The 27363-nt window shown below is 42.8% G+C and overlaps 1 protein-coding gene across 3 annotated transcripts in view; it reads right to left on the bottom strand.

Annotated features, from left to right (window-relative positions):
- Window positions 1–27363, bottom strand: part of AR (androgen receptor) — a 416052-nt gene that overhangs the window by 113419 nt on the left and 275270 nt on the right. For all 3 annotated transcript variants that reach the window (XM_077284919.1, XM_077284920.1, XM_077284921.1), the window contains exon 3: window positions 7863–7979. In XM_077284919.1, the coding sequence (XP_077141034.1) occupies window positions 7863–7979 (117 nt within the window). The remainder of the gene's footprint in view (window positions 1–7862; window positions 7980–27363) is intronic.

Genomic DNA, 27363 nt, shown 5'->3' with positions numbered 1-27363 from the left:
ATACGGCTAATAGGAGCAGCCCCATTGAGAATAATTGTGCCATATGTTATGCGAGTTTTACGGACGTAGTTTCTGCGCTCTTACGTCCGTAAAACTCGCCAGTGTGACGCCGGCCTATAACTGATAACAGTACACACATGAGACAGGCTGGTTATTTTGGAAGGGATTATAGTAGTGACTGGTGTTCATATGCATATCATGCAATTGATATTTAAATATGTATTATTGCCCTTACACTTTAGTGCTATCCTGTAACCTGTACTGTATACCTCAATATCACCTATCTATCTATATCTATATCTAAGCCTACTGAATTGTAAAAATGTAATACTGCGTATGTATATTTCTTCAAAATTGTACTTGCATACTGATAAATAAAACTTTAGAAAGCTAATAGTAATCCCGCTAAGATGATGACATCTTGAACATAGAATTAAGTTATCAGAAACGTCTTGGAAAATGTTATCTCATGTTCATGGTTTTTTTTTGTACTAGTCAGTGGAATGAAATTGGAACTTTTTTTTTAACCTTTTTAAAATCTCTCAGTTGATAAATCACAAAATGCAGACATTTCAATGAAAAAACGCCTTAGTTTAATATAACAGAAAATTCTGGAAACGATGCCAAAAAAGGTTCAAATCAATAATTAATGTAACAAAAAAAGAAAAAATACCCACTCCAAAAACAATCAATGATAAATTGCCCTCCTAAATCTATGCCAGCACGAGCACATGCCTCATGTCACGCTGCTTTAACACGAAGCAACAACCGTTATTGTAGAAAAACGGTCTAAAACATAATTACAGTGCAGGGCATGTAAAAGTTTTTTTTGCCAAAAATTAGAGGTGGTGCCCAGCAAATTCAGGCAGGAGTCAACAAGTGTGGGTACACAGTGTCAGAACATGCTCTCCTCATAGGCGGATTATAGGGCTACGCCCGGGACCCAAGGCTCAGTCAGAGCAGGAAGCAGACGGCAAGGGACCTGACGGACATCAGATGGTGAGTATGTACTGTTTGTTTTTTTTTACATTTACGCTGGTAACCAGGGTAAACATCGGGTTACAAAGCGCGGCCCTGCGCTTAGTAACCCGATGTTTACCCTGGTTACCAGTGAAGACATCGCTGGATCGGTGTCACACACACCGATTCAGCGATGTCAGCGGGACCTCAACGACCAAAAAAAGGTCCAGGCCATTCCGACACGACCAGCGATCTCACAGCAGGGGCCTGATCGCTGGTACGTGTCACACATAGCGAGATCGCTACTGAGGTCGCTGTTGCGTCACAAAACTTGTGACACAGCAGCGATCTCGCTAGCGATCTCGCTATGTGTGACGGGGCCTTAAGTGGTACAAGGAAAAGATCGGTGATAAGTCTGATTTTGAACTGTGTTGGATCAAAATTGCCAATGCAAGTGTGTGGGTCCATGGAAAGCATCGGACCAAACTCGAATGACATCAGACTGCAAACAGATTTACATAGAATGGACACGTTTTTCTTTCTTTCCATCTCCGAGAAAAACTGATGCCTCGCTGATCAAACTCTGATTAAAGCCTGATTAGTGAACTGACCCCAAGGGTGCACCAAAGCCCCTTAATGTACATATCCAATAGAGGTGCACAAGTTACTATTGCTGCATCTCTTGGCAAGAAAAAACGCTTTGTAAAAAAGGGGTGATTTAGGTGCAGATTTTTCTCCACTCATTAGTATGATTGAAACTCTGAAAGAATTGACATGCTGCAGATTTAAATCTGCTCCAAATCAAAAATAAGCAATGTGCGCATGAGACTTCATGATTCTCATTCACTTTGCTGGCATCAAGAAACCCTTCAGATCCATAATGTTTTTTTCTTTATGTACAGTGAAACAAACAAAAACTACACTACATGTGTGAATTTTATAGGGGTTAAAGGGACTTCACTTGCGGGGTCAGGGATAGTCTCTGCTTGCCAGGATTTCTCCTTACAATGCGCACTGACAGTGCGCTCTTTTGCTGGCTTGTCACTTCTCATCAGAGCTAGTAAGGGAGTACACTGTCACTGAAAAAGAATATTGCACAGTGACCAGATCCAACTGCGCATATTTCAAAATTGCCAACTGACGCATGCTCAGTAGAGCAGGGACTAGATCAGCCCCTAAAACTGACGTCACTGATGATGCCATATTTCAGGGTCGGAACAGAGACTGTGGTAGTGATCGCAGCCTCTGCCTCCTGGTGACGTATCTGCAGTATTCCAGAATCTACTGGGGGTTCTCAAAGGAAGCGTCAAACAGGTAATAGGTTAAAGAAAAAAAATAGGTGATAGCGTAGTGAGGGAGCAAGAGGGACTTTTTAATTGAAGTATATTAGGAAAGAGATTAGATTATTGCATTAAATAGAGATTTAGGATTAAAATAAATGTTCAGACCAACCAATTAAGTCCCCTACATGAATGTATAAATGTTTCAATTGAGTTTTGGTGACGATTGACTCACTTTAAACATGAAAACAAGGACCACGTTCACATTGCAGCACACGTCCTGACTGCTGGGTTTCCAGACCTGACCTAACGGCTTCATAGGTAACTTAGCTCCTTTAGGAGGCCTAGAGGTCGGACAGAGTGTTTTGATGCGAGCATGCTACATGTTTCACGAAACTAATGAAAGCATAGAACCATGCATGGTGCAAAGTCAGGAAAATGTAGTATGCACAAGAGAATACTTGTTTGTGTGCTCTGGGGCACAGTGATGGTGTTGGATGCTATCAGTGTCCCTCTATGATGGGTGTTTGCACAATAACAAGTCATACAATTCATTTGGCAGATGCTTGAGATTCATTTTGGATTGCATGTGGGTCTTCGTGCCCACTCTGGGGCTTTACAAGGTTTTGCTCCACTGCCTCTGTCCTGTAACTGGTTAACGTCAAACAAATATTGTTCTGCTGTAAAATTAAAGTGGAGCATACCGGCCAAGGCAGAAGAGGTCAGAGTGACCCCAGAAATAGTGCTGTCAGGGCAATGAAATGTAGCCTGTTTGTTACTGACTCCAGTCTGTAGCTTTAGAATGGGCAAGGAATAGAGATTCAATTAACCCTTTTTCTTTTATGTGAGAGGCTGAATCTATTTTATTCTTATTATTTTCCTTCTTTTGTGAAGTGAATTGTGAAATTAACCAGAGTTTTCATCAGTTTTCAATTTCTTTGCCCCAGAATTATACTTTATTGATGAGTCCAATTAACTTGCTTCCTTTTAGTTATTTTAACCGGACAGGTCTGTCATTTTATTTGTTACTATAATTATAAGAATCATAACTGGAGAAAGAAATAATGAAAAGTGAGACTGTAAATTCACTAACGAGAATGATTGTTCGATTAGCTATAGACCGGAGTCACACTAAACGTATGAAAAATCGGTCCAAGTCTCCCTGCCGAGAGTCGCACGATTGTAATGCGAGTGTCATACGAGTACATTCTGATTTTTCACACCTAGAATCCGATTTACATCCGAATGTAGTGCGATTTTAACATGAGCTTTTACATAGAGAAATTTTCTGTCATTTAAACATCGTTTTCAAATGAAATGTTATTCAAAACACACATATATACATATATCGTATATACTCGTGTATAAGCCGAGTTTTTCAGCACATTTTTTTGTGCAGAAAAAGCCCCCCTCGGCTTATACACGAGACATTGTCCAAAAAGCTGGTGGGGGAGGGGAAGCGGCGGAGCAGAGGCAGGAGCCAGCGGCTGTACCTGTGCAGCTGCTAAAGAAAAATAAATATTCATTTCTCTTATAGCACACACAGTGACAGCTGCAGCCACCGACTTCCAGAAGACATCACACTCACCCTCCTCCATGCCGTCGCAGCATCTCGTTGGTGACGCTGCCTGCAGCTCCTCCTGTGTTGAGCGATCACGTGGCCCCGCTCAATAAGGTAATGAATATGCACGCGTGTCCACTCCCATAGGCGTGGTGCGCATATTCATTACCTTAATGAGTGGGGCCATGTGATCGCTCAGCACAGGAAGAGCTGCAGGCACTGGGACCAACGAGATGCTGCGACGGCACGGAGGAGGGTGAGTATGATGGTTTTTTTTATGGCTATTTGACAAAATAGGACATAGAGTTTTGCATAGAGGGGACTAGGGTGCTAACTAATTTTTATACAGGAAAGATATATATCTTTTTTAAATCATATATTTTTTATTATGCAAATTGCCTCTTCTGAGAAAAAGAGGACTTAACTCTATAGCGCCACCTGTTGGAAGTAGCGATCCTACAAGTCACAATCAACCCTTTAACGAGTCGTGCAATATGACTTAGGAGAAAAGCCAAATCAGTATCTCAATTCACAGACACGGTGTTTCGGGCTGTTGGCCCTCGTCAGTGCGAAGCATGAGAACTGATTTGGCTAGATGAGAGGCTCTGGACTGGGGTCTAAGGGGTAACGTTTCTCCTTATGGAGAGTGACATACCAGCTGGCTTGTCAAGGTAAGGAGGCTTATTTGCCGTGCAATGCTCCTCTGGGAAATTAAATATGCAAATTGCCTCTTCTGAGAAAAAGAGGACTTAACTCTATAGCGCCACCTGTTTTAAAACATATGACACGCCAGTAACACAGTCTGACATTTCCCAGACATGTACAATGAATGCAAAACCTATTAATGCAGTTTCATTTTACTAAAGAACACCCTTACCCCCTAACAAACCCCCCTCTCCACTCTCTCCCCCCAATCCCTTGCCCGTTATCCAATAAAACCATCTGACAACATCATCTCTTGAAAGATGGTACCAATCATTACAAAAGCACACCTGTACATGTAGAATTCACCCAAGAAGCAACTAAACGACACCCATTCTACTCTGCAATAACTCAGCAGACGCCACGCCAGGATAATCCATCCATTTGCCCCAAACATTTTCAAATTTTGTATTCTGACCTCTCTTGATGTAGATATTCCTTTCCATAAGGACAATAAAATTTATTTGGCTAATAAGTTCCTTTTTTCCCGGTGTCTTTCATCCAACCAATGTATCGCAATAAGCTTCCTCGCAGCATACAACAATCTTGCAATAGTCAACCTTCCACACTCATCCATAGCAATATCATCCATACAGCCCAAAAGGCAAGTCAGCGGGTTACGCACCACATTTACCCCTGTCACCTTCTGGATCAAATTAAGCACCTTTACCCAAATGAGTTGGAGGCGAGCACACGGCCACATCATATGTAGCAAATCTGCATCCTCCTCACCGCACCTTGGGCATTTTGAGTCAACTCTCAGTCCTGCCTTCATCATCCATACCGGGGTCCTGTACACCCTATATACCAGGTATAACTGTGACACCCTCTTAGTCTCTCTCATGGAAGCCCTGGGGATGTATTGAAGTATAGACTCCCACTGAGACTCCGACAAGGGGCCCATGTCCGCCACCCATTTTTCCTTTATCCTTAACGGATGCTTCAATAAAAAGGTATCCATCAGACCCCTGTACATCAAGGTAATGAACCCCCTCGTACTCCCCCATACGATTCAACAAGCTATCAGACTGCAGAATCACGCGCGACCCCTCATTTTGACAGTTTAGGGCGTGTCTCAACTGCAGGTACTACAAGAACGACTTCTGACTTAATGGAAACTCAGTCCTAAGAGTTTCAAATGTTTTAATAACACCCTCATCAAGCAACTGAGACACGAACCAAGTGCCAATGCGCCTCCACTGACCGAATAACCACAATCTCATAAGCTCTGCCCATCTAGGATCAAACCAAATTGGCATATATCTCGTAAATCCCATTACTCCCCTCCATTGCTTAATTTTCTGCCAAACTTTCCCTAGCATAGCAATTGTTGGGAATTTTGGGGGGCTAATTCTGAATCTACCTGCTTCGAGACTGGCTAACAATGGGCCCTTCCCCACCGTGTGTTCAAGGATTATTCCCACTGAAGAGCTTTGTTCTGGTTCTCCCCAATCGACCATATGTTGGCATTGGGATGCTATACAGTAGATCCATGGATTAGGGACCGCTAGACCACCCTTATCCTTTGCCCTTTGCAGATGTTCCAATTTGATGCATGCCCGTCCACCCTTCCAAATTAAGGCCCTAAATAGAGAATTAATCCTATAAAATTTACTCTGAGGCAGCCACACTGGAGCATTATGCAATATGTAGAGGAGCTGAGGCATAAGTATCATTTTGGTCAAATTAACTCTACCTGCGACCGACAGAAATAGCTTCTTCCAGGCCCCAATCTTCTGCTGGAACTTCCCAAGCAAAGGAGTCAGGTTGAGCCGCACATAGTCCTCTATTTTGTCCGAAACCAAGATACCCAGATATTTAAACTCATGTACCACCCTTAAGACCCTTAAGGGAACCCCAGGGTCTAATGTCAGAGGAGCCGCCGCGTCCATGGGCAACAACACAGACTTATCCCAATTAATAGATAATCCGGAAAGAGCCCCAAATTTAGTAATACTGTTGATAACGACCCCCCAGAGACTCCTGCGCATCAATACCACGTCGTCCGCATACAGGGCTATCTTTTCTTCATAGTTTCCATATTGAAATCCCTTTGGAAAGATATATACAGTATCTTGGCACCATATTAGCCAGTGGATAGTCTATGCCTGATGAAGGGACCGGAGTAGTCTCGAAATCTTGTAATTTTTTACCATCTTTTCAGTTAGCCAATATTTCATATTTCTATTTTAAAGCCTCCGTTGGAGTGGTTACACTTCTACTGACCGAAAACTGACTTCAACTACACAGACCTTTTGATACATTTTGAAACATAATATACCGAAGAAGGCGTGTTATATTAATGCCCCTATCTCTTTTTTCCCAGAGCAAACCACGGTTCAAGTGATGTAAGATGCATGCTCCTAAATACTAGCATGTAGAATAAATATACAGTAGATGAAATCTTGGCCAAGTCTTATTATTTGTGAAATGTAACAACATATCGATTGTGGATTATCGCACTGACCATTAGGTCTGTACAAGAAAGAAAGCGGAGGGCACCACTAAGTATGGGATATGGGGGCTCACCATGGACAAGAAAAACACTGGAAACTGAATAGGAAAAAAGTCATGTCCATATAAGTGGGAGCAACCCCAAAAACATATCAAAAATTCAAAAAAATAGCATAAGGCTTTTATTTATAATAATACAGCAGCAACAATGACACACAAACAACAAGATTAAAAATATTTAAAAGTGCAAAATGCAACACAAGAAAACACAGCAGTCATCTCCTAATATGGGGAAGATGACGAACCACCTCCCTACCCTCTCCAATAAATATAAAGTGCAGTAACCTGGACTAAGATGGTAGGGCCAAGGAAGCCTAGAGATAGTGAAATTGGAATACAGTCAAACAACAATAAATATTAGGCTCTAAGCACATAACTGAAGAAAAGGTCTGTTATAAGCAGAAGACGTCTCGGGAATGTTCATGAAATGGATTCCCAAAGCTTTCCAGTTGTGCTGTCGGTGACAGGAGTGTCCATTGACATTTATTTGGTTAATCACAGTTATGATAGAGAGGTAGACTAATGTGTGTGCTGAATGTCCATAGATGCAAAAAAAATAATCATGAGCATTAAAGATTAGATAATACGATCTATACCATGTAATACGGGTGGAGGGGAAGGAGAAATGACAAGCAGAACACAATCAGTGATACAGAAAATATAACACTCCATAAAAAAAGGACTGACATTCCGAGTAAGTAACCGATGATAGGGACAGATTAATGGTGGAGCCATGATAGAAGTCAGGTGAAAATTGAGCGCCAAAGAGTGTACATTACTCCATTACACAAATTCCGTGACTCACATTTATAGAATCTGCACACACTACAACAGGACTGACTTACCGCCTAATGTCATTCCAGCCTCGTAACATTTCCGCAAGCGACATGATGGACAGTTTTTCCTCCGGAATTTGTCAATCGTGCAGTCATTCCGGCTGGCACAAAGATACTTCTGCTTTCCTAAATGTGATAAAGAAGACATATTGATGACAAAAGTCGAGATGACTAATAAAATGGTTGATATTAATATACTCTATGAATTTGTTTGTTGAAGCTGTCAAACGTGTGTGAAGAAAATGCTTTTTAAGATTGTCATCTTCCATGTGATTTGTACATTTCGTTTTTATGCAGGCTTTATGTATGGAAATAGCTAAAACGGTAACAAACAGTCATTTAAAAGATGTGAATGGAGCTAGAAATATCCTACCCTCCAAGCAAAGGGATAACCTAAAAATATAATTCCTTCTATAGCATCAATTACATACGGTAATTAAATTACTAAAGTATGTTAAAACATGAAAATACAGTTACTATAGATTACTGTAGTTACAGAAACAGGGGAAACGAATCTAAGTTACATAAGTACAAAGAATTTTCCTCATACGATATTCAAAGTAGTGACAGTGTGTTATACTGATGAGGGATCTCTTATACAGTATAAATACATATAAATATACATTGTAGGAGTTTCTGCTGTCTGGTAGCAGCTTGGATACGCACAGGTACAGGTTTTTAAATCAAAAAAGTTTATTGTGCTTCATAAACTTTACAGCTCCCAACTAAAAACAGTCCTTTCTTCAACACAAATGACTAACAAAACAGTTTTTTCTTCAGCACAAATGAATAACAAATCAGTCCTTTCTCTGGGTAAGGCAAAGTAAATCAAAACGGTCACACCAACTTGGTATTACAGCCACTTCTCAGTATCTAGCATGGGCTGTACACCATTAATGGTTTTTCTCCAACTCTAGAAAACATATACATAGCTAATCCTACCTCTCCGAGGAGAGCGAAAAATATACAGTCAATTGTAGGAGAAAAGGAGCAGAGCACTTTGGCCCCTTCATTCTAACAACTGGTTGGGGTCTCTGCATTTGGACTTCCACTAATCAAAATTTCTGACATGATTAAATTACAGCAACCTTTCATAGTTTACATTGGACCCTATCCATGACGTCCTAATATTTAGGCTTATGTACTGTGACGGGCAAGATTGTTTTGTTAGCATTTAAGCAGCGGAAGATATGGTACAGGTTGGCAAGTGCACTCCGATATGGAGCCAATAACATCCATAATGTGGAAAAAGGCACAGAAAGCAACAGAAAAAGCACACTCATAAATACAGAAAGGTGTTGTATACAGATAAGATCAACTAAGTCCATTATTCTTCATTGCTAAAATATATGACAATGTCTATCCAAGTGATGTTATTGGGGCTGCCACATAGACCCAGTAAAACATGTGTAATCTATCTAATTCAATCTATATTTGTTCAGTTTAGACGAGCTATTAATGCTTAATGATTAAAGATGAATTAGTTGCGTTGAGGTTTTCTTTCATGGTTTTATTGACATTTCCTAAAAAAAAAAACAAGTGGTGATCTATTGAATTCTTTGCCTTTACGCGCACCCAATGCCTACATCCCATAGCACTCAAAGGATTTTTCAAACTTTTTAAAAACACTCAATGCTCATATGCTTCATAGAACTGTAAGAAAACAAAATAGAGTATGTGCTCAAAGAAATCTTGGAGTGATGTTTATAGCTCTGTACAACTCATAGGTTTATGAAGCTTTATTATACTCATGTACAGACTTATACTTATTTGGAAACAGTTCAGTCCCATGAACCGGATGGCAAAAATGGTGTGGCTTAAACAAAACCATCTCTAAAAAATGAGGGTGTTCCTGCACTTTAGAGGTCGTTCCTAAGACGGCGTTTGTACGTTTTGAATTTTGGTTGGTGATGAATGTTGATACTTGTGGACGAAATCAGGGAGAGATTCCGGCACAGCCATCCAGGGATAAAATGGATTCTTTATTGAAACGTAGTTAAAACATTGAAAGACAAGGCCTCGTACCTGACGTCTTTCAGGTGTCTACACACTTAGTCATAGGCTAGAAGTTATACTATGACTAAGGGTGTATATATACCTGAAACGCGTCAGGCACGAGGTCTCACTTTTTAATGTTTTAACTACATTTCAATAAAGAATCCATTTTATCCTTGGATGGTTGTGCCAGAATCTTTCCCTCTTTTTCGTCTACTTCCCTGTGATCACCAGTGGAAACGGCACCCTCATGAGGAACTCCGGGCTAATTTCCAGATACACATTCTCAGCGTGGTAACATACTTCATCCCTTTCCCTGCATCTCACCATGTTGATACTTGTGACTTGTACTTAGGTAGTCGTTATCGCTGTACTTTTCTAAATAGGAATATTTGATCTTTAAAAAATAGAACTAGTTGGCTTTGGTAGAGAAGACATTAGAGAGGTTAGTGGGTAAAGTAGCTTAGTTATTTTTACATACCCACAAAAATACGAACAAAAATCTTGACATACACTGAATACAAGTTTCCATGAAAGCAACATTTTCTATGAAGCCGTCTGGTTCTCTCTGCAGCTACATTAGTCACACAAAGCTTAAAAAGCTTTATTGAAAGGTGTTAATTCGTAAGGGCTCATTATGGCAGTATAGGGTATGGCAGCTTTTTTGGTCACTTACAAACAGCTCTAAGCTTCCAAGCCAATAAAGTACTTGAGTGAATTTCTAGCAAGTAATTACTCTGATTAGAAGTCATTGACAGCTCACTTTTCATATAGAACCACACAAATAAACTAGTAAGAGCACATTATTGCTGCCAAACACTAGCCCTCACGATCTGATTTCATGCGGCCTGCCAGCTTTGAGATATAGCTCCCCCAGCGCTTGGCCTGATATTCAAAGTTGTATTGATGTCGGCCAGGTCAATATTTACGTAGAACAAAATGCATCCACATCATACGTTAGAATCTGAACTAAAGATTACTGGGCTGGGCACACTGAGCCTATTTCATGAAAAAAATAATAATTTTTGACCTTTTAAATATTTCATATCTAAGATTACAAATCAAGTTTATAGGTTTGTGCCCTTTTAACAATCACCAATAATAACCCATTTCCTATGTGACTTTTCCTCTTCTATTCTATGAATGCTTTTGATTGTTGTCGTCATGGTAACTAACAGACTCCTGACAGGTTAAAGAGGACTCTTGTCAGGTATTCATTTTTACTTGAAAATGCATCCAGTTAAGTATTGTGTCTGGAACTAACCCTCTTTGTCTATAATTGTGTCTTCTCGAGCAGGTAATTTTCTATCATTCGTATAGGCCTGTAGTAAAAAAAAGATTCTAAGAAATGAAAGCCACCCTTTGGTTTGATATTAAAAATTAATATTATCTGGGGAAAATTTAATAAAGGTACCAGGTACCCTCCTTTTACATGGTTCCCGATCAGACACTTCTCAGAAAACTTTTTTACCCCCAACACGCCTGAAACATTCGTCAGACTACCCAATAAACACTGTGCATTGGTATTCTGAGATATTGAGTGAATGCTGTCCATCAACTTTTTGGTTGATACATTTTACCATTTACCAGAATGGCCTGCAATGCTGACATGTAACACGGTCATGTTTGTAGGTGTCGCTTTATTGAATCTCCAATTATCATTTGGCTTAGTGAATATAATTCTTATTATCAGGTAACTATTTTATTGTTGCCACAGTAGTAATTGGCTCTCGAGCCTCTGTCTTACTGCTCCACTCATGTTGGGTTCATGTTTGAAAAGGGGTTGTCTGGGACTTTTATATCAATGGCCCATCCTTAGGATAAGTCATCAATATCTAATCAGTGGAGGTGCGACACCCAACACCCCCATCGATCAGCTGTTTCAGATGCCAGTGACGTCAAAATGTGTTCAGTTGCGGAGCAACACAGCTTTCTTAATTGTATAGTGCCCACAACGGGGTACAACACATCCGCCCCTATTCAAATCAATAAGGGCCTATATCCAGTACCCAGCCTCGCCCACTAGGCCATTGATGAAGCTGTGTAGTTCCACTCCGTAAGTGAATTGTCTCTGCAGAGAGGAAGAGGGCTAGAACTCTAGTGCTACCTACAGGAAGTAGTAATTAAGTCAATATCGACTCTCTAATGAGCTTTGTCACATGACTAGGATAAAAGCCAAAACCAAAATCTCAATTTGCAGACACTGTGTTTCAGGGTGCGGCCCCTCGTCAGTGCGAAGTGTGAGATCTGGTTTGGCTGGGTGAGAGGTGTGTGAGCACATTAGTCTGCCATGGCACAAAACAGTTCATCGGAAGGGATGCCAGGTGTCTACCAGTAGGCCATCAATATAAAAGTCCTGGACAACCCCAACAAGTATTTGGTAATTCAAAGAGGTAGAGTAGAGGTGCTAATGATGGTTTATTTCAGAATACTGCATCAAGAAAGCTATCAAAAGTATCTATATGCCCATATTCGCCTGGAAAATGCAACATGAGTGTCCTTTTGGCCTCTCATGAGCATCAGAATGTATTTTTTGTGGTACAAAATACTGTAGTTCACTGTTCTATACTGAGCCTTCCATTAAATAAATATATATATATATATATATATATATATACATATATATATATATATATATATGTACAATAACAAATTGTATTGTGGTACCGTGTTAGCCAGAAAAATCGATGTGAATACTTTTCTGCCCAATGATGACAGAAGTATTCTAGGAGTGATACCTTTATTGGCTAACCAGAAAAAAACTTTTTTTTCTGGTTAGCCAATAAAGATATCACTCATAGAATACTTCTCTTCAGGTCCTGAATGCAGAAATAGGCATCAGGACCTGAAATTACGTCATGGCTTGCTGTGATTGGTCGCGTCGCGGTCACATGGGCGGCACGCAACCAATCACAAGCTGTGACGTAATTTTAAAAATGCGCGCGTCTCCTGCCTCCCGTGACGTCACGACTTGTGATTGGTCGTGTCGCCCATGTGACCGCGACGCGACCAATCACAAAGCCGGAACGTAATTTTAAAATACTGAATGCCTAGAAGGACCTGAAAATTACGTCACGGTTTGCTGTGATTGGTCGCGTCAATTGGTCTGATTGGTGGCCACATGGGCGGCACGCGACCAATCAGAAGCTGTGACGTCACGGAAGGAAGGAAAAGCGCGCATTTTAAGCAAAGAACGCTGCCGGTTCCCTCGCTGAGGTCCAGGCTGCGTCGGAGAGGTGAGTATAGCAATATTTTTTATTTTAATTCTTTATTTTACACATTTATATGGATCCCAGGGTCTGAAGGAGAGTTTCCTCTCCTTCAGACCCTGGCAACCATCAGGAATACCGTCCGATACATGAGTCCCATTGACTTGTATTGGTATCGGGTATCGGTATCGGATTAGATCCGATACTTTGCCGGTATCGGCCGATACTTTCCGATACCGATACTTTCAAGTATCGGACGGTATCGCTCAACACTATTGGCGACATATGCCACCGTATCTACCACCGTGCTGAGAAACACTGCAAACCAGATGAATCTCAATCTGCAAGCACTGATGACAATCTATAGCAGGTAAAGCACAACATACAGCTCTGGCAAAAATTAAGAGACCACCACATCAAACCCCTGTCATGGCCAGCCCAATCTCCAGACCTGAACCCCATTGAAAACCTCTGAAATGTAATCAAGGGGATGATGGATAGTCACAAGCCATCAAACAAAGAAGAACTGCTTACATTTTTTGCACCAGAAACAGTGTGAAAGACTGGTGGAAAGCATGCCAAGACGCATGAAAGCTGTCATTAAAAGTCATGGTTATTCCACAAAATATTGATTTCTGAACTCTTCCTGAGTTAAAACATTCGTATTGTTGTTTCTAAATGATTATGAACTTGTTTTCTTTGCATTATTTGAGGACTGAAAGCACTGGGTTTTTTTTTTTTAATTTTGACCATTTCTCCTTTTCAGAAAAAAATACAAAATGTATTGCTTGGAAATTCAGAGACATGTTGTCAGAAGTTTATAGAATAAAAGAGCAATTTACATTTTACTCAAAAATATACCTATAAAGAGAAAAATCAGACAAACTGGTCTCTTAATTTTTGCCAGAGCTGTATATTGTAGGTACTCACGTATAACCATATCATATTTGAGGTGTTATTTTTATTTTGACCATATCATAGACCACATTTGTGTCACGTAAATCTCATTAAACAGCTAACTGCAGCGTCTCCTCTATTAAGGGCTTTAGAGTAGAGATTATAGTCCTCTCGTGGTTCAAAAACACCATTCAATGCACAGAACACAAAAAAGATGATGTAAGTGAAGAAAATACAAAGGCTCTAACTTTATTTCGTAATGGAGTGCTTGTTATATCTGCTGTGTGGGATACATAAGGCTTGCCAGACACATTATAATGAGGAGCTTTTACTCCAGAATCAGTCACATAGAATATTTATCATCTTAAGATCTAACTTTTTTAAAAAGAGGTTTACAACAAATATCAGGGCTCCGCTGTCCAGTTTTCTTAGCGTGTTACAACTTAGAGTGAAAGGTTAATCTTATATAAATAGAGAAATAGGAAAAAAAGAAACAGGAAATGTTGGCTCTGCCTCTGACCAAAGAACTTTCATTTTCAGCCTTTTCTTTTGCCAAAGAATTAAATAAGTTATCCAGCCTTTAAACAATTTTGGTCTAATCGTAGGAAATACCATCTATATGACATCAATGGGGCTCCTCCTCTTATCAGCCCCACCGATCAGGGGTCGTGAGAGCATTGCAGCCTTCTCGTCTTGAAGGCTGGACCTGCACAGAACTTTTAGTAGTGGAAGTACAAGGTATTATAGCATGTAGATGAACTGGATAATGATACGATACCTTCATTGCTGCTTCTAAAAGTGTGTCACAGGCAAGAAAGAAAAGCTGGCAAGCTGATGAAAACCTTGAAAGAGGTGAAGTGCTGGGTGGGAGGTTGACTGCCTACTAATTTAGATCAGGGCGATAAAGTCGGACTCCTAAAATATACAATAAATTGGGTTCAGTAGTTCAGTGCAGGATGTGCTGAATATTTTTCATAATCATTTGGGAAAGTTGTGAAATGTTCTATAAATGTCTGTTCTGTTCCTGATCTAAGGATCTGGGCTTTTAGTTGAGATGAATCTGTGCAGGACTTTATGTACATGCTCAGTAGTGAAGGGAGTAGGAGTCAGAGCCAGGGAAATTGAGCAGTATATTACATGGCTGGCATCAGCCGTGGCCATAAAGGAGTTTCAATCTCTGACAGCGGCGTTTAAATGGAACGCTCGCTGCTTGAGCACACCAGCTCCCATTGGCCCCCTGCAACACGATCGCAGGGAACCAATAGGTTGCTATGACAGCTGGAGGGTCTTCTGAAGGTCCTAGTCGCTGTTATCTCAGTTACCCTGTGAAGTTTAGCTGTACGTTGAGTGCAATAGCAAGTTGAGATTTCATTACATGCTGTAATACTGTGGGAATCCAGTATATAGTATAAGTGATGTGATATCTATGATGGTGAAACAACGTCCGGCATGATTGTAAATGGCCGGTATGTGTCGCAGAGGGAGTCTGCGCTGTAAGCCTGAAGTAATGTTGTTCTGGGACCTGTAGTCCAACAAGTATTTGTGCAGCTTTAAAGGGATGCTTACAGGGTTAGTCAGAGAGCTGGGCGGGTCTGACTAACCACACACACCTCCCACCTATGGGAGTGGTTACAGGGATATAATGTGACTAAGGTCTGGTCACATGGGAGAGAGTGTTTGGACCTGATTGGTCCATGTGCAAGGTGCCGGAAGGCCTACATGTTGGAAGTGCAAATTTCCTGAAGAGCACATGGTGAGGCTTTGGATCTGGTGGCCTATGTGTTGGACGGTTCCAAGTGGGAACGGACATCCTGAACAGCACACAGAGAGGCCATGTTTGCAGAGTCAGGGTAGGAACTGCGTTTGGGGGAGCTACTGTCCGTCTGAGGATCTGGAGTGTCGGGAGTGCACTAGTCACAGGGACGGTGATCCCAGTTCGGCAGCTTCCCTGGGAACTTCGACTGACTTGAGGTCAGTGTGTGGAGCAGGAGCTCCAGAAAGGTAAGACCCGGAAAGGGGTTTCTATGAAATGTGTGGTCACCCACGGTAACTGGTCAGAGGAGGGCCAGCGTGTTTAGTTGCCGTTAACTAATGAGACAGCAGTGATACAGCAGTGCAGGGCACCCACGGGAACTAGTTAGAGGAGAACTGGTGTATGTAGTGCCTGCAACCTGTAATGCTGTGTGTGACGTGTAACATGGCGGTTTATGCTGCATAAAATAAACCGCATGGACTGTTTAAGTAGAAAATCGTGCCTGTGTGCCTGAATATCGCAGCCAAGTGAGTGTCCCCCAACACCCTCAGAAAGCGCTGTCTTACAGAGATCAAATGACTGCAGATGTACGTCCCTGAAGTGAACTAAAAAAAAAATGTATAAAAGTTTTTAAAAATATAAAAAATTCAAAAAATATATAAAAAGAAGACAAATAAAATAAACATATTTGGTATCGCTACATTTGAAAAAGTCCAATGTGTTACAATATGGAGCAATAAACACTTTAAAAAATCAAGAAATCAAATTCCAGAATTGTGTTTTTTTTTTTGTCACTTTACCTCCTTAAGAAACTGTAACAATAAGCCATCAAAACACCACATATACACAATATTTACATCAATAGAAATGTGAGCTCACCAAGCAAAAAACAAGCCCTCACCCAGCTGAATCAAAAGTATAATAAAAAATGTTTCAGGTCTCAAAACTGGCAACACAAAGCTAAATTTTTTTTATTTTGTTTTACAATTCACTGAAGTTTTGTGATCACATAAATAAAAAAAATGTTGCACATTTGGTATCGCCTTAATTGCACTGGCCAGGAAATCATGTTTCCACGTCACTTTTACAACTCAATGAAAAAAAACCCAACAAAGATGGAATTACATTTTGTTCACCTATTCATCCCACTTAGAATTTAACATTTTTCAGTACATTATTGCGATGCTTGTCACTACTTAAGCCATGAGGCTGGGTAGTCAAGAGGTCCATGGTCAGATACCAAGAGAGCCCATCATAAACAAAAAGGTAAGACAAAGGCATAATCAGGTCAAGTTCTGAGGTCAGGATTCCTGGAAACTAGTGGATCAAGACAGAGGGGCTAGTCAAACGGAAGGCTAGAAGCACAGTCAAAGGTCGGATAACAATAGATCTGATACTGAGCACAGGAACACAAGGCACACAGACACCACTGAGCATAAGCTACAACTGGCAGTAATTGGAAGACGAGAGCCAGCTAAATAGTTAGGTAATCATTCTGAACAGGAGACACATGGAGGAAACCCCGTACACTCTGGCCCTGATAGGGCAGCTGGACTGTCACTCAGCACACTGACAGTTCAGGAAGCCCCAAGCTCCGATTAGACGGATGAGCTGTCCATCACCATACTAACAGCTTAGCACGGCCCTTCCCCAGACTGAACTGTCACTCACTGCATCCAGAGAAACCAATGAGAAGAATCATGACAATTATATGGTGAAATGAATGGTGTCATTCAATACTACAACATGTCCTGCAAAAAAAGAAGCCCTCCGTATGTGTTGACGCAAACATATAAAAGTTATGGCTCTTGGAAGAAAGTGAGATAAAAAACAAAAGCAAAAACATGAAATTCCCTGGTCCTTAGAGGGTAAATTTATAATCATTTAAAGGGAAACAGTCAGAAGATTGTTTCTATGTAATCTGAGAGCAGCATAATTTAGGGTCTGAGACCCTGATTCCTGTTATGTGAGCTGCTGTTTCAATAAACTCACTGTTTTATCAGCAGAAGATTATCACTACAGGACTAAATATCTCATGCCTCCTAGTCCTCCTGCTCTGTGTCCACTGAGCTTAATTTCAATATACAGTGTACACAGAAAGCTGTCAATCAGTGGTGAAGGCGGGGTTATACAGGGCTCAGCATTCAGAGCACTGCCATTTCTGCAGCAGAGAAAACTGTGATTTTATCACAACTGCAACCCTACATCATGCTGCTCTCAGATTAGGTAGAACAAACCTGGTGACATATTTCCTCTTTAACTAAGGTTGTTTTTTTAAAACAAACTTAGCAAAATGTCCATTCACATCACAAATACCACTATCAATTCTCATCCATTTTCATTCACTTTCACTTAGCAAAATTGGCTATATTCTTCCATATCACCGGAGCCCCTACATTTATACCATCCTTATATAATAACTGAGAACCTTCTCTGTACACAAAGTAATAAAGGGAAAGCTATTAGTGATGAGCGAGTGTGCTCGTTACTCGAGTTTTTCGAGCATGCTCGGGTGGTCTCCGAGAATCTTGGGCGTGCTCGTAGATTATGTTTGGGTACCCGCAGCTGCATGATTTGTAGCTGCTAGACAGCCTGAACCCCACATGTATTCAGGCTGTCTAGCAGCGGCAAATCATGCAGCTGCGGGGACTCAAACAATCTCTGAGCACGCCCAAGATACTCAGAGACCACCCGAGCATGTTTGGAAAACCCGAGTAAGGCCGGGGTCACACTAGACCGTAATACGGACGAGTGCTATGCGATAAAAAATCGCATAGCACTCGGCCCAATGTTAATCTATGGTTCAGCTCCCATCATCCGATATTTTCTCCACCGTATTTCGGATCCGAGGGAACTCGCAGCATGCTGCGATTGTCAGCGTATCTCGGCCGAGACTCGCCAATGCAAGTCTATGGGTGCGAGAAAAAATCGGATTACACACGGACCATGCGTGTGCATTGCGAGAAATACGCAGCGGTGTTCTATAGAAAAGCCGGTAATTCAATTGCCGGCTTTGCATTTCTCCTTCACAAACCCGACAGGATATGAGACATGGTTTACATACAGTAAACCATCTCATATCCCCATTTTTTTTGCATATTCCACACTACTAATGTTAGTAGTGTGTGTATGCAAAATTTCAGCGCTGGAGCTGCTAAAATAAAGGGTTAAATGGCGGAAAAAATTGGCGTGGGCTCCCGCGCAATTTTCTCCGCCAGAATGGTAAAGCCAGTGACTGAGGGCAGATATTAATAGCCAGGAGAGGGTCCATGGTTATTGGCCCCCCCGTGGCTAAAAACATCTGCCCCCAGCCACCCCAGAAAAGGCACATCTGGAAGATGCGCCTATTCTGGCACTTGGCCACTCTCTTCCCACTCCCTGTAGCGGTGGGCTATGGGGTAATGAAGGGTTAATGCCACCTTGCTATTGGAAGGTGACATTAAGCCAGATTACTAATGGAGAGGCATCAATTATGACACCTATCCATTATTAATCCAATTGTTGGAAAGGGTTAAAAAACACACACACACATGATTTAAAAGTAGTTTAATGAAATAAACACAGCGGTTGTTGTAATAATTTATTGTTCTCTCAATCCATCAGGACCACCCTCGCTTAGAAAAATAATAAACGCACAAGATACATACCTTCTGGTGAACCGTCTCGTCCCACGAAGTAATCCATCTGAAGGGGTTAACTAATATTACAGGCAGAGCTGCGATAAACCACTCGCTCGTGCCTGTAATCCCCGGGTGCTGAAAGGAAAGCAGGATCTGTACTTACATTGAGTCGCGGTGAGGCGCCCTCTGGTGGATGTTCTCATGAACTGCAGCCTGGGAACTTTTTCCCACGCTCCAGGTCATATGAGGACATCCACCAGGGGGCGCATCACCGCGACTGAAGGAAATGTAGGTCAATGACCTACATTTCATTCATTCGCCGGGGATTACAGGCACGGAGCACAGCTGCATTTGCAGGGCTCCTGCCTGTAATATTAGTTAACCCCTTCAGATGGATTACTTCGTGGGACGAGACGGTTCACCAGAAGGTATGTATCTTGTGCGTTTATTATTTTTCCAAGCGAGGGTGGTCCTGATGGATTGAGAGAACAATAAATTATTACAACAACCGCTGTGTTTATTTCATTAAACTACTTTTAAATCATGTGTGTGTGTGTTTTTTAACCCTTTCCAACAATTGGATTAATAATGGATAGGTGTCATAATTGATGCCTCTCCATTAGTAATCTGGCTTAATGTCACCTTCCAATAGCAAGGTGGCATTAACCCTTCATTACCCCATAGCCCACCGCTACAGGGAGTGGGAAGAGAGTGGCCAAGTGCCAGAATAGGCGCATCTTCCAGATGTGCCTTTTCTGGGGTGGCTGGGGGCAGATGTTTTTAGCCACGGGGGGGCCAATAACCATGGACCCTCTCCTGGCTATTAATATCTGCCCTCAGTCACTGGCTTTACCATTCTGGCGGAGAAAATTGCGCGGGAGCCCACGCCAATTTTTTCCGCCATTTAACCCTTTATTTCAGCAGCTCCAGCGCTGAAATTTTGCATACACACACTACTAACATTAGTAGTGTGGAATATGCAAAAAAAATGGGGATATGAGATGGTTTACTGTATGTAAACCATGTCTCATATCCTGTCGGGTTTGTGCAGGAGAAATGCAAAGCCGGCAATTGAATTACCGGCTTTTCACAGATATCGCGCTGAATGAAATCTAAATACAGAATATATATATATATGTGTCTCAATGACATATATATATATATATATATATATATATATATATATATATATATATATATATATATATATATATATACTGTATATATGTTTTCCCGAACATTTGAGCACATAAATCCATTAGATGTCGGTTTTGCAAGCTTGCGAGAAAATCTCGGCATACGGATGCCATACGGATGTCACACGGATGTCACACGGATCATTTGATGCGAGGAAATCGCATCCTCGCACTGCACACGGATCACTGTTTTGGAAACATTTGTGCGATTCTCGGCCGTGAAAAACGGACCGTTTTTTTATACGTTAAGTGTGTCCCCGGCCTTACAAGCATACTCGCTCATCACTAAAAGCTATCAATCTGTGTGTGTGGGTGGAATAATCAGGACTCTCACTGTCTCAGCTGGGAATGTTAAGTAGACAGTGGGGAAAAAGCAAACAGCATACCATAAGGTGGTGAAAAACAAAGTTGCCTTTATTCCTCCATAATTCACTTGACAGCTTTGCTTAATATGGAAACCACAGCTAAAACGCAGCTACATAGTAACTGCTTGGAATTGGTTAGAAAGCTGCATGTGGTTACTGTTCAATACTAGTCTTCTAGTGTTACAGCATCTGAGTTGCTGTTCACTGGCAATAATATAGGACTTCCCGGGTGAAATGTAATTAATCAAATAATAGTCATAAAACAGAAAAGTGTAGCGCTTTGGAATTTTGCAGTAATGACCACCGAAATCTGATACCTTACAGATAAAACAAGCCCACTTGTTGGGCATGAAATTCTTGGCAATACTACTAATTTTGCAGACCTGTACTAGTCCTACTTACCACTAGGAATATGTGTCATAATATACATAATAATATGTTTGACAATAATTGGCTGTTTTCTCCGACTTTTCTCATTGCAATTTACTCCTACAAAATGACACATATTTTTCCTCCACTATCCTTGAATTCAATACTAATTTTCCATAAACAAACAAAAAATAAATTTTGCCATATTAACTACCGCATTTTCCGGCGTATAAGACGACTTTTTAACCCCTGAAAATCTTCTTAAAAGTCGGGTATCGTCTTGTACGCCGGGTGTATATGGTGGGTGGGGGGGAGTGGTCCTCATGACGACGAGGGGGCGTCTCACAGGAAAGTGCGTGGAGTATCCCCCATTACCTCATCGTAGCGCTGCAGCGTGGGGTCTCTGTGCTGGGAGCGGCGGCTGCTGCTCCTCTTTGTGCCGCGTGGGTGCTGTGCTGTGGGGCGGCGGCTCCTCTTCTGCAGTGTGGGGCCTCTGTGCTGTGGGGCGGCGGCGGCGTATCTTCATGCAGTCAGTCGGGGCTCCTCCGGCATCTCCTTAAAGCCCGGAGACCCCGCTGGCAGCTCCATTGCTGATGCGGTGGCCTCCGGGAAAATGGCCGCTGCTCAGATTCAGATCTCGTCTCCCGAGATCTCGGGACGAGATCTGAATCTGAGCATGCGCCGTCCCCAGCGGCCATTTTCCCGGAGGCCACCGCATCGCAGCAATGGAGCTGCCGACGGGGCCTCCGGGCTTTAAGAAGATGCCGGAGGAGCCCCGACTGACTGCATGAAAATACTACGCCGCCGCCCCACAGCACAGAGGCCCCACACTGCAGAAGAGGAGCCGCCGCCCCACAGCACCCACGCGGCACAAAGAGGAGCCGCCGCTCCCAGCAGAGACCCCACGCTTCAGCGCTACGTTGAGGTAATGGGGGACAGTCCACTCACACTTTACTGTGAGACGCCCCCTCGTCGTCATCGGGACCACTCCCACCCAAAAGGCACATTAGTCACCGGCCCTATAAGACGACATACGGCGTATAAGAAGACCCCCGACTTTTAAGAAGATTTTATATTTTAACTGGAAAAGTTGGGGGGTCGTCTTATACGCCCAGTCGTCTTATACGCCGGAAAATACCGTACTTGGCTATTTACAGTAGAATAACAAATACATTCTGGCACAGAAATAGACAAACTGTGACGTGAAACAGCTTTTATGACAATACATCTTATCAGTCATGGTTGAAAGTGTTGGCACCCTTGAAACTGTTCCAGAAAATGAAGTATTTCTGCTAGAAAATTATTGCAGTTACACATGTTTTGTTATACATATGCTTATTTCCTTTGTTTGTATTGGAACAACACAAAAAAAAAAAAAGAAAAAAAGGCAAATTGGACAAAATTTCACACAAAACCCCCAAAATGGGCCAGACAAAATTGTTAGCACCTTTCCAAAATTGAGGGTAAACAAGTTTGTTTCAAGCATGTGATACTCGTTCAACCTCACCTGTGGCAAGTAACAGGTGCGGGCAATATGAAAATAATAAGATAAAAAGGGAAGAAGTTGACTCAATCTTTGCATTGTGTGTCTGTGTGTGCCACACTAAGCATGGGGAACAGAAAGAGAAGAGAACTATCTGAGGACTTAAGAACCTCAATTGGTGAACAATCTCAAGGTTACAAATCCATTGCCAGAGATCTTGATGTTCTTTTATCCACAGTGCGCTACATAATCAAGAAGTTTACAACCCCCTGTCACTTCATGGCAGCTAATCTCCCTAGACATGGATGGCAGAGAAAAACTGATGAAAGGGTGCAAATCAGGATAGTCCAGATGGTGGATAAGCAGCCTCAATCAATTTCCAAAAATATTCAAGCTATCCTGCAGGATCAGAGTGCATCAGTGTCAGCGCAAACTATCCATCGACATTTGAATGAAATGACAGACTTTTTCGTAAAGTACATCATTCTGCTGTTTAGTAAAAATGGAATAAGGCCTACAAAGAAAATAACAAAGTACCTACAGTCAAATATGGTGGATGTTTAAAGATGTTTTGAGGTTGTTTTACTACCTCTAGCACTGGGTGCCTTGACTGTGTGCAAGGTATCATGAAATCTGAAGACTACCAAAGAATTTTGGGTCGCAATGTAGTGTCCAGTGTCAGAAATCTAGGTTTGAGTCCTAGTTCATGAGTCTTCTGGCAGGACAATGACCCCAAAATACTTCAAGAAGCACCCAGAAATAGATGGAAACAAAGCGCTGGTGAGTTCTGAAGTGACCAGCAACGAGTCCAGATCTAAATCTCATTGCACACCTGTGGAGAGATCTTAATATTGCTGTTTGGAAAAGGCGCCTTCAAATATGAGATCTGGAGCAGTTTGCAAAAGAAGAGAGTCCCAAAATTCCAGCTGAGAGGTGTAAGAAGCTTGTTGATGGTTATAGGAAGTGATTAATTGCAGTTATTTATTCCAAAGGGTTTGCATCCAAATATTAAGTTGAGGGTGCCAATTTTGTCCAGCCAATTTTTGTGATGTTGTGTGAAATTATGTCCAATTTGCCTTTTTTTCTTTATTTTTTTGTGTTGTTCCAATACACACAAAAGAAATACATGTGTATAACAAAACATGTGTAATTGCAATAATTTTCTGGGAGAAATACTTCATTTTCTGGAACAATTTCAAGGGTGGTAACCCTTTAGGCCATGACTGTATGTTTGCAGTCCTGAAGTTGTACACTTTTTCTTCCATGCTGCATTTGTATACAACAATAAATAACTGAATTTAAAATTAGCCCAAGGCTAAATCAGTGAGGATTATTTCTCTACAATTGAACTTCTCAGTCTATAAAATGTCTCTACAAAACAATGTTGATGTCCACATAAAACAAATGACCCATTGTTTAAATAGATTTTATCTTACACCTTAAAGGTACCTTCACACGAAGCGACGCTGCAGCGATAGCGACAACGATGCCGATCGCTGCAGCGTCGCTGTTTGATCGCTGGAGAGCTGTCACACAGACCGCTCTCCAGCGACCAACGATGCCGAGGTCCCCGGGTAACCCGATGTTTATCCTGGTTACCAGCGTAAAAGTAAAAAAAACAAACAGCACATACTTACATGCGTCCCCCAGCGTCTGCTTCCTGACACTGACTGAGCTCCGGCCCTAACAGCACAGCGGTGACGTCACCGCTGTGCTTTCACTTTCACTTTTAGGGCCGGCGCTCAGTAAGTGTCAGGAAGCAGACGCTGGGGGACGCATGTAAGTATGTGCTGTTTGTTTTTTTTACTTTTACGCTGGTAACCAGGGTAAACATCGGGTTACTAAGCGCGGCCCTGCGCTTAGTAACCCGATGTTTACCCTGGTTACCAGTGTAAAACATCGCTGGTATCGTTGCTTTTGCTTTCAAACACAACGATACACAGCGATCGGACGACCAAATAAAGTTCTGGACTTTATTCAGCGACCAGCGATATCACAGCAGTATCCTGATCGCTGCTGCGTGTCAAACGAAACGATATCGCTAGCCAGGACACTGCAACGTCACGGATCGCTAGCGATGTCGTTTCGTGTGAAGGTACCTTAACTTTGTCAGATATTTTTCCTGCTTCCAATGATGGTGGTTGCAGCATTCTATTTCTTGCATCTTGAAACGTGAGATAAGGAGGCCCCCAAGCCCAACAGAAGGCAATAGTCAGGACTAGTGTTGAGCGATACCGTCCGATACTTGAAAGTATCGGTATCGGAAAGTATCGGCCGATACCGGCAAAATATCGGATCCAATCCGATACCGATACCCGATACCAATACAAGTCAATGGGACTCAAGTATCGGACGGTATTCCTGATGGTTCCCAGGGTCTGAAGGAGAGGAAACTCTCCTTCAGGCCCTGGGAACCATATAAATGTGTAAAAGAAAGAATTAAAATAAAAAATATTGCTATACTCACCTGTCCGACGCAGCCGGGACTTCAGCGAGGGAACCGGCAGCGTTGTTTGTTTAAAAATCGCGCTATTACTTGGTTACGTGATTCCCGGCTTGTGATTGGTCAGGTCGGCCATGTTGCCGGGACGCGGACCAATCACAGCAAGCCGTGACGAAATTACGTCACGGCTTGCTGTGATTGGTCCGCGTCCCGGCAATATGGCCGCCCTGACCAATCACAAGCCGGGACGTCACGGGAGGCTGGACACGCGCTCATTTTAAAATGGGCGCGTGTCCAGCCTCCCGTGACGTCACGGCTTGTGATTGGTTGCGCCGCGATCAACCAATCACAAGCCGGGAGGCTGGACGCGCTCATTTTGAAATGGGCGCGTGTCCAGCCTCCCGTGACGTCACGGCTTGTGATTGGTTGCGCCGCGATCAACCAATCACAAGCCGGGAGGCTGGACGCGCTCATTTTGAAATGGGCGCGTGTCCAGCCTCCCGGCTTGTGATTGGTTGACCGCGACGCAACCAATCACAAGCCGTGACGTCACGGGAGGCTGGACACGCGCCCTTTTTAAAATGAGCGCGTTTCCAGCCTCCCGTGACGTCACGGCTTGTGATTGGTTAATGGCGGCCATGTTGCCGGGACGCGGACCAATCACAGCAAGCCGTGACGTATTTTCGTCACGGCTTGCTGTGATTGGTCCGCGGCCCGGCAACATGGCCGCCCTGACCAATCACAAGCCGGGACTTCGCGTAACCATGTAAAAGCGGGAATTTTAAACAAACAACGCTGCCGGTTCCTGCGCTGAGGTCCCGGCTGCGTCGGACAGGTGAGTATAGCGATATTTTTTATTTTAATTCTCTATTTTACACATTTTAACATTAATGTTGTTCCGATACCCGATACCCGATACCACAAGAGTATCGGAATCCCGGTATCGGAATTCCGATACAGCAAGTATCGGCCGATACCCGATACTTGCAGCATCGGAATGCTCAACACTAGTCAGGACCCAACTGTTAGGGGTCGAGTTCCTGCCTCTGCACAGGGGGAATCTCGGGCCATTTCTGCTGCGGTCTCCCATTCTTCTCCGGCCGCAGTGGAGCCTGCTCAGCGGAGACGTCGGTCCCAGCGTCTCGCTCAGTCTGACTCTGTGCTAAGAGTTACTGCTGTATTTCCTGCTTCTGCCATTGAAGTCAGTGCTGGGCAGCGGCGAGCAGACGCTTCTGGGACTAAGTCCTGCTTTTCACGTTCTGAGCATGCCCAGAGTAAGATCTCTCAGTGGAGATCGAGGGTCACATGATCAGACACTGCAGCTAGGTCATTGGTCCTTCTTGGAAGGTCCTAAACGTGCTGCAACTATTTAAGGCTCGCATGGCCGCACGGCCATGCGCTATTATTGTCTTTTGTAAACGTGTGTGTGTTGTGAGTGAAAGTCGTTCTTTAAAATCCCCTCCCTATTGTATGACTGCTCGCGGAAGGTGGATGATTGCTATCTAGCGCCCGACTTAGCCATCAGCACGTTACAGCGTCTAATTGCTGTGACCGCCAGTGCGGCGCCGTGCGCTTTCTCTGTGCTTTCCTGACCCGAGCCTGGGTGGTTAGTGGCGTCCGTCAGTGCGGCACCGCATGCACTCTCGTGCTTCTTAAATAATATTATTTCTGTCTCTCTGACACCCCAGTAGCGGTGTCAAGCGCATGAGGTCTTTATGAACTCAAATCCTGAGTCTTGGGATTGAGTTCTGAGACTCCTTGCTTGCGCTCTTGGTGCGGTACTGTGGCCCTGTGACGCAACAGGGTTCGCTTCCTTCACACAGGGTGAAGTTAACCCATGTGTGTACTCATATTGTACTGCCATATCGTCCGTCTCTACTAGTAGCAGGGTTTTCACCTGCACGGTGGACCTCGGACTGCGAACGCACCTAATACCATTACATCTTAAACTTGGTGCGTTCCGCCAGTCCTAACACCAACATCAACAGCCGGCCTCCATGGTTGGTCTCATGGGCCTGAGTTAGTATTCACATGACCTGTCCAATCTCCTCTGGCATTAGCTCCTGTTGCTCTAAAAACCCTGCTCTAAAATGGGGCTCAAGCCCTGTCACATGGCCAAACTCAATAAAGGAGAATGAAGAGAATGAGGTAATGTCATTGTCTTCTCCTGAAAATGTGTT

This window comes from Ranitomeya variabilis, chromosome 2 (assembly GCF_051348905.1).
Source record: "Ranitomeya variabilis isolate aRanVar5 chromosome 2, aRanVar5.hap1, whole genome shotgun sequence".
Classification (NCBI taxonomy): domain Eukaryota; kingdom Metazoa; phylum Chordata; class Amphibia; order Anura; family Dendrobatidae; genus Ranitomeya; species Ranitomeya variabilis.
The sequence above is the reverse complement of the archived record's forward strand: the minus strand, read 5'-3'. Positions and strand labels throughout refer to the sequence as shown.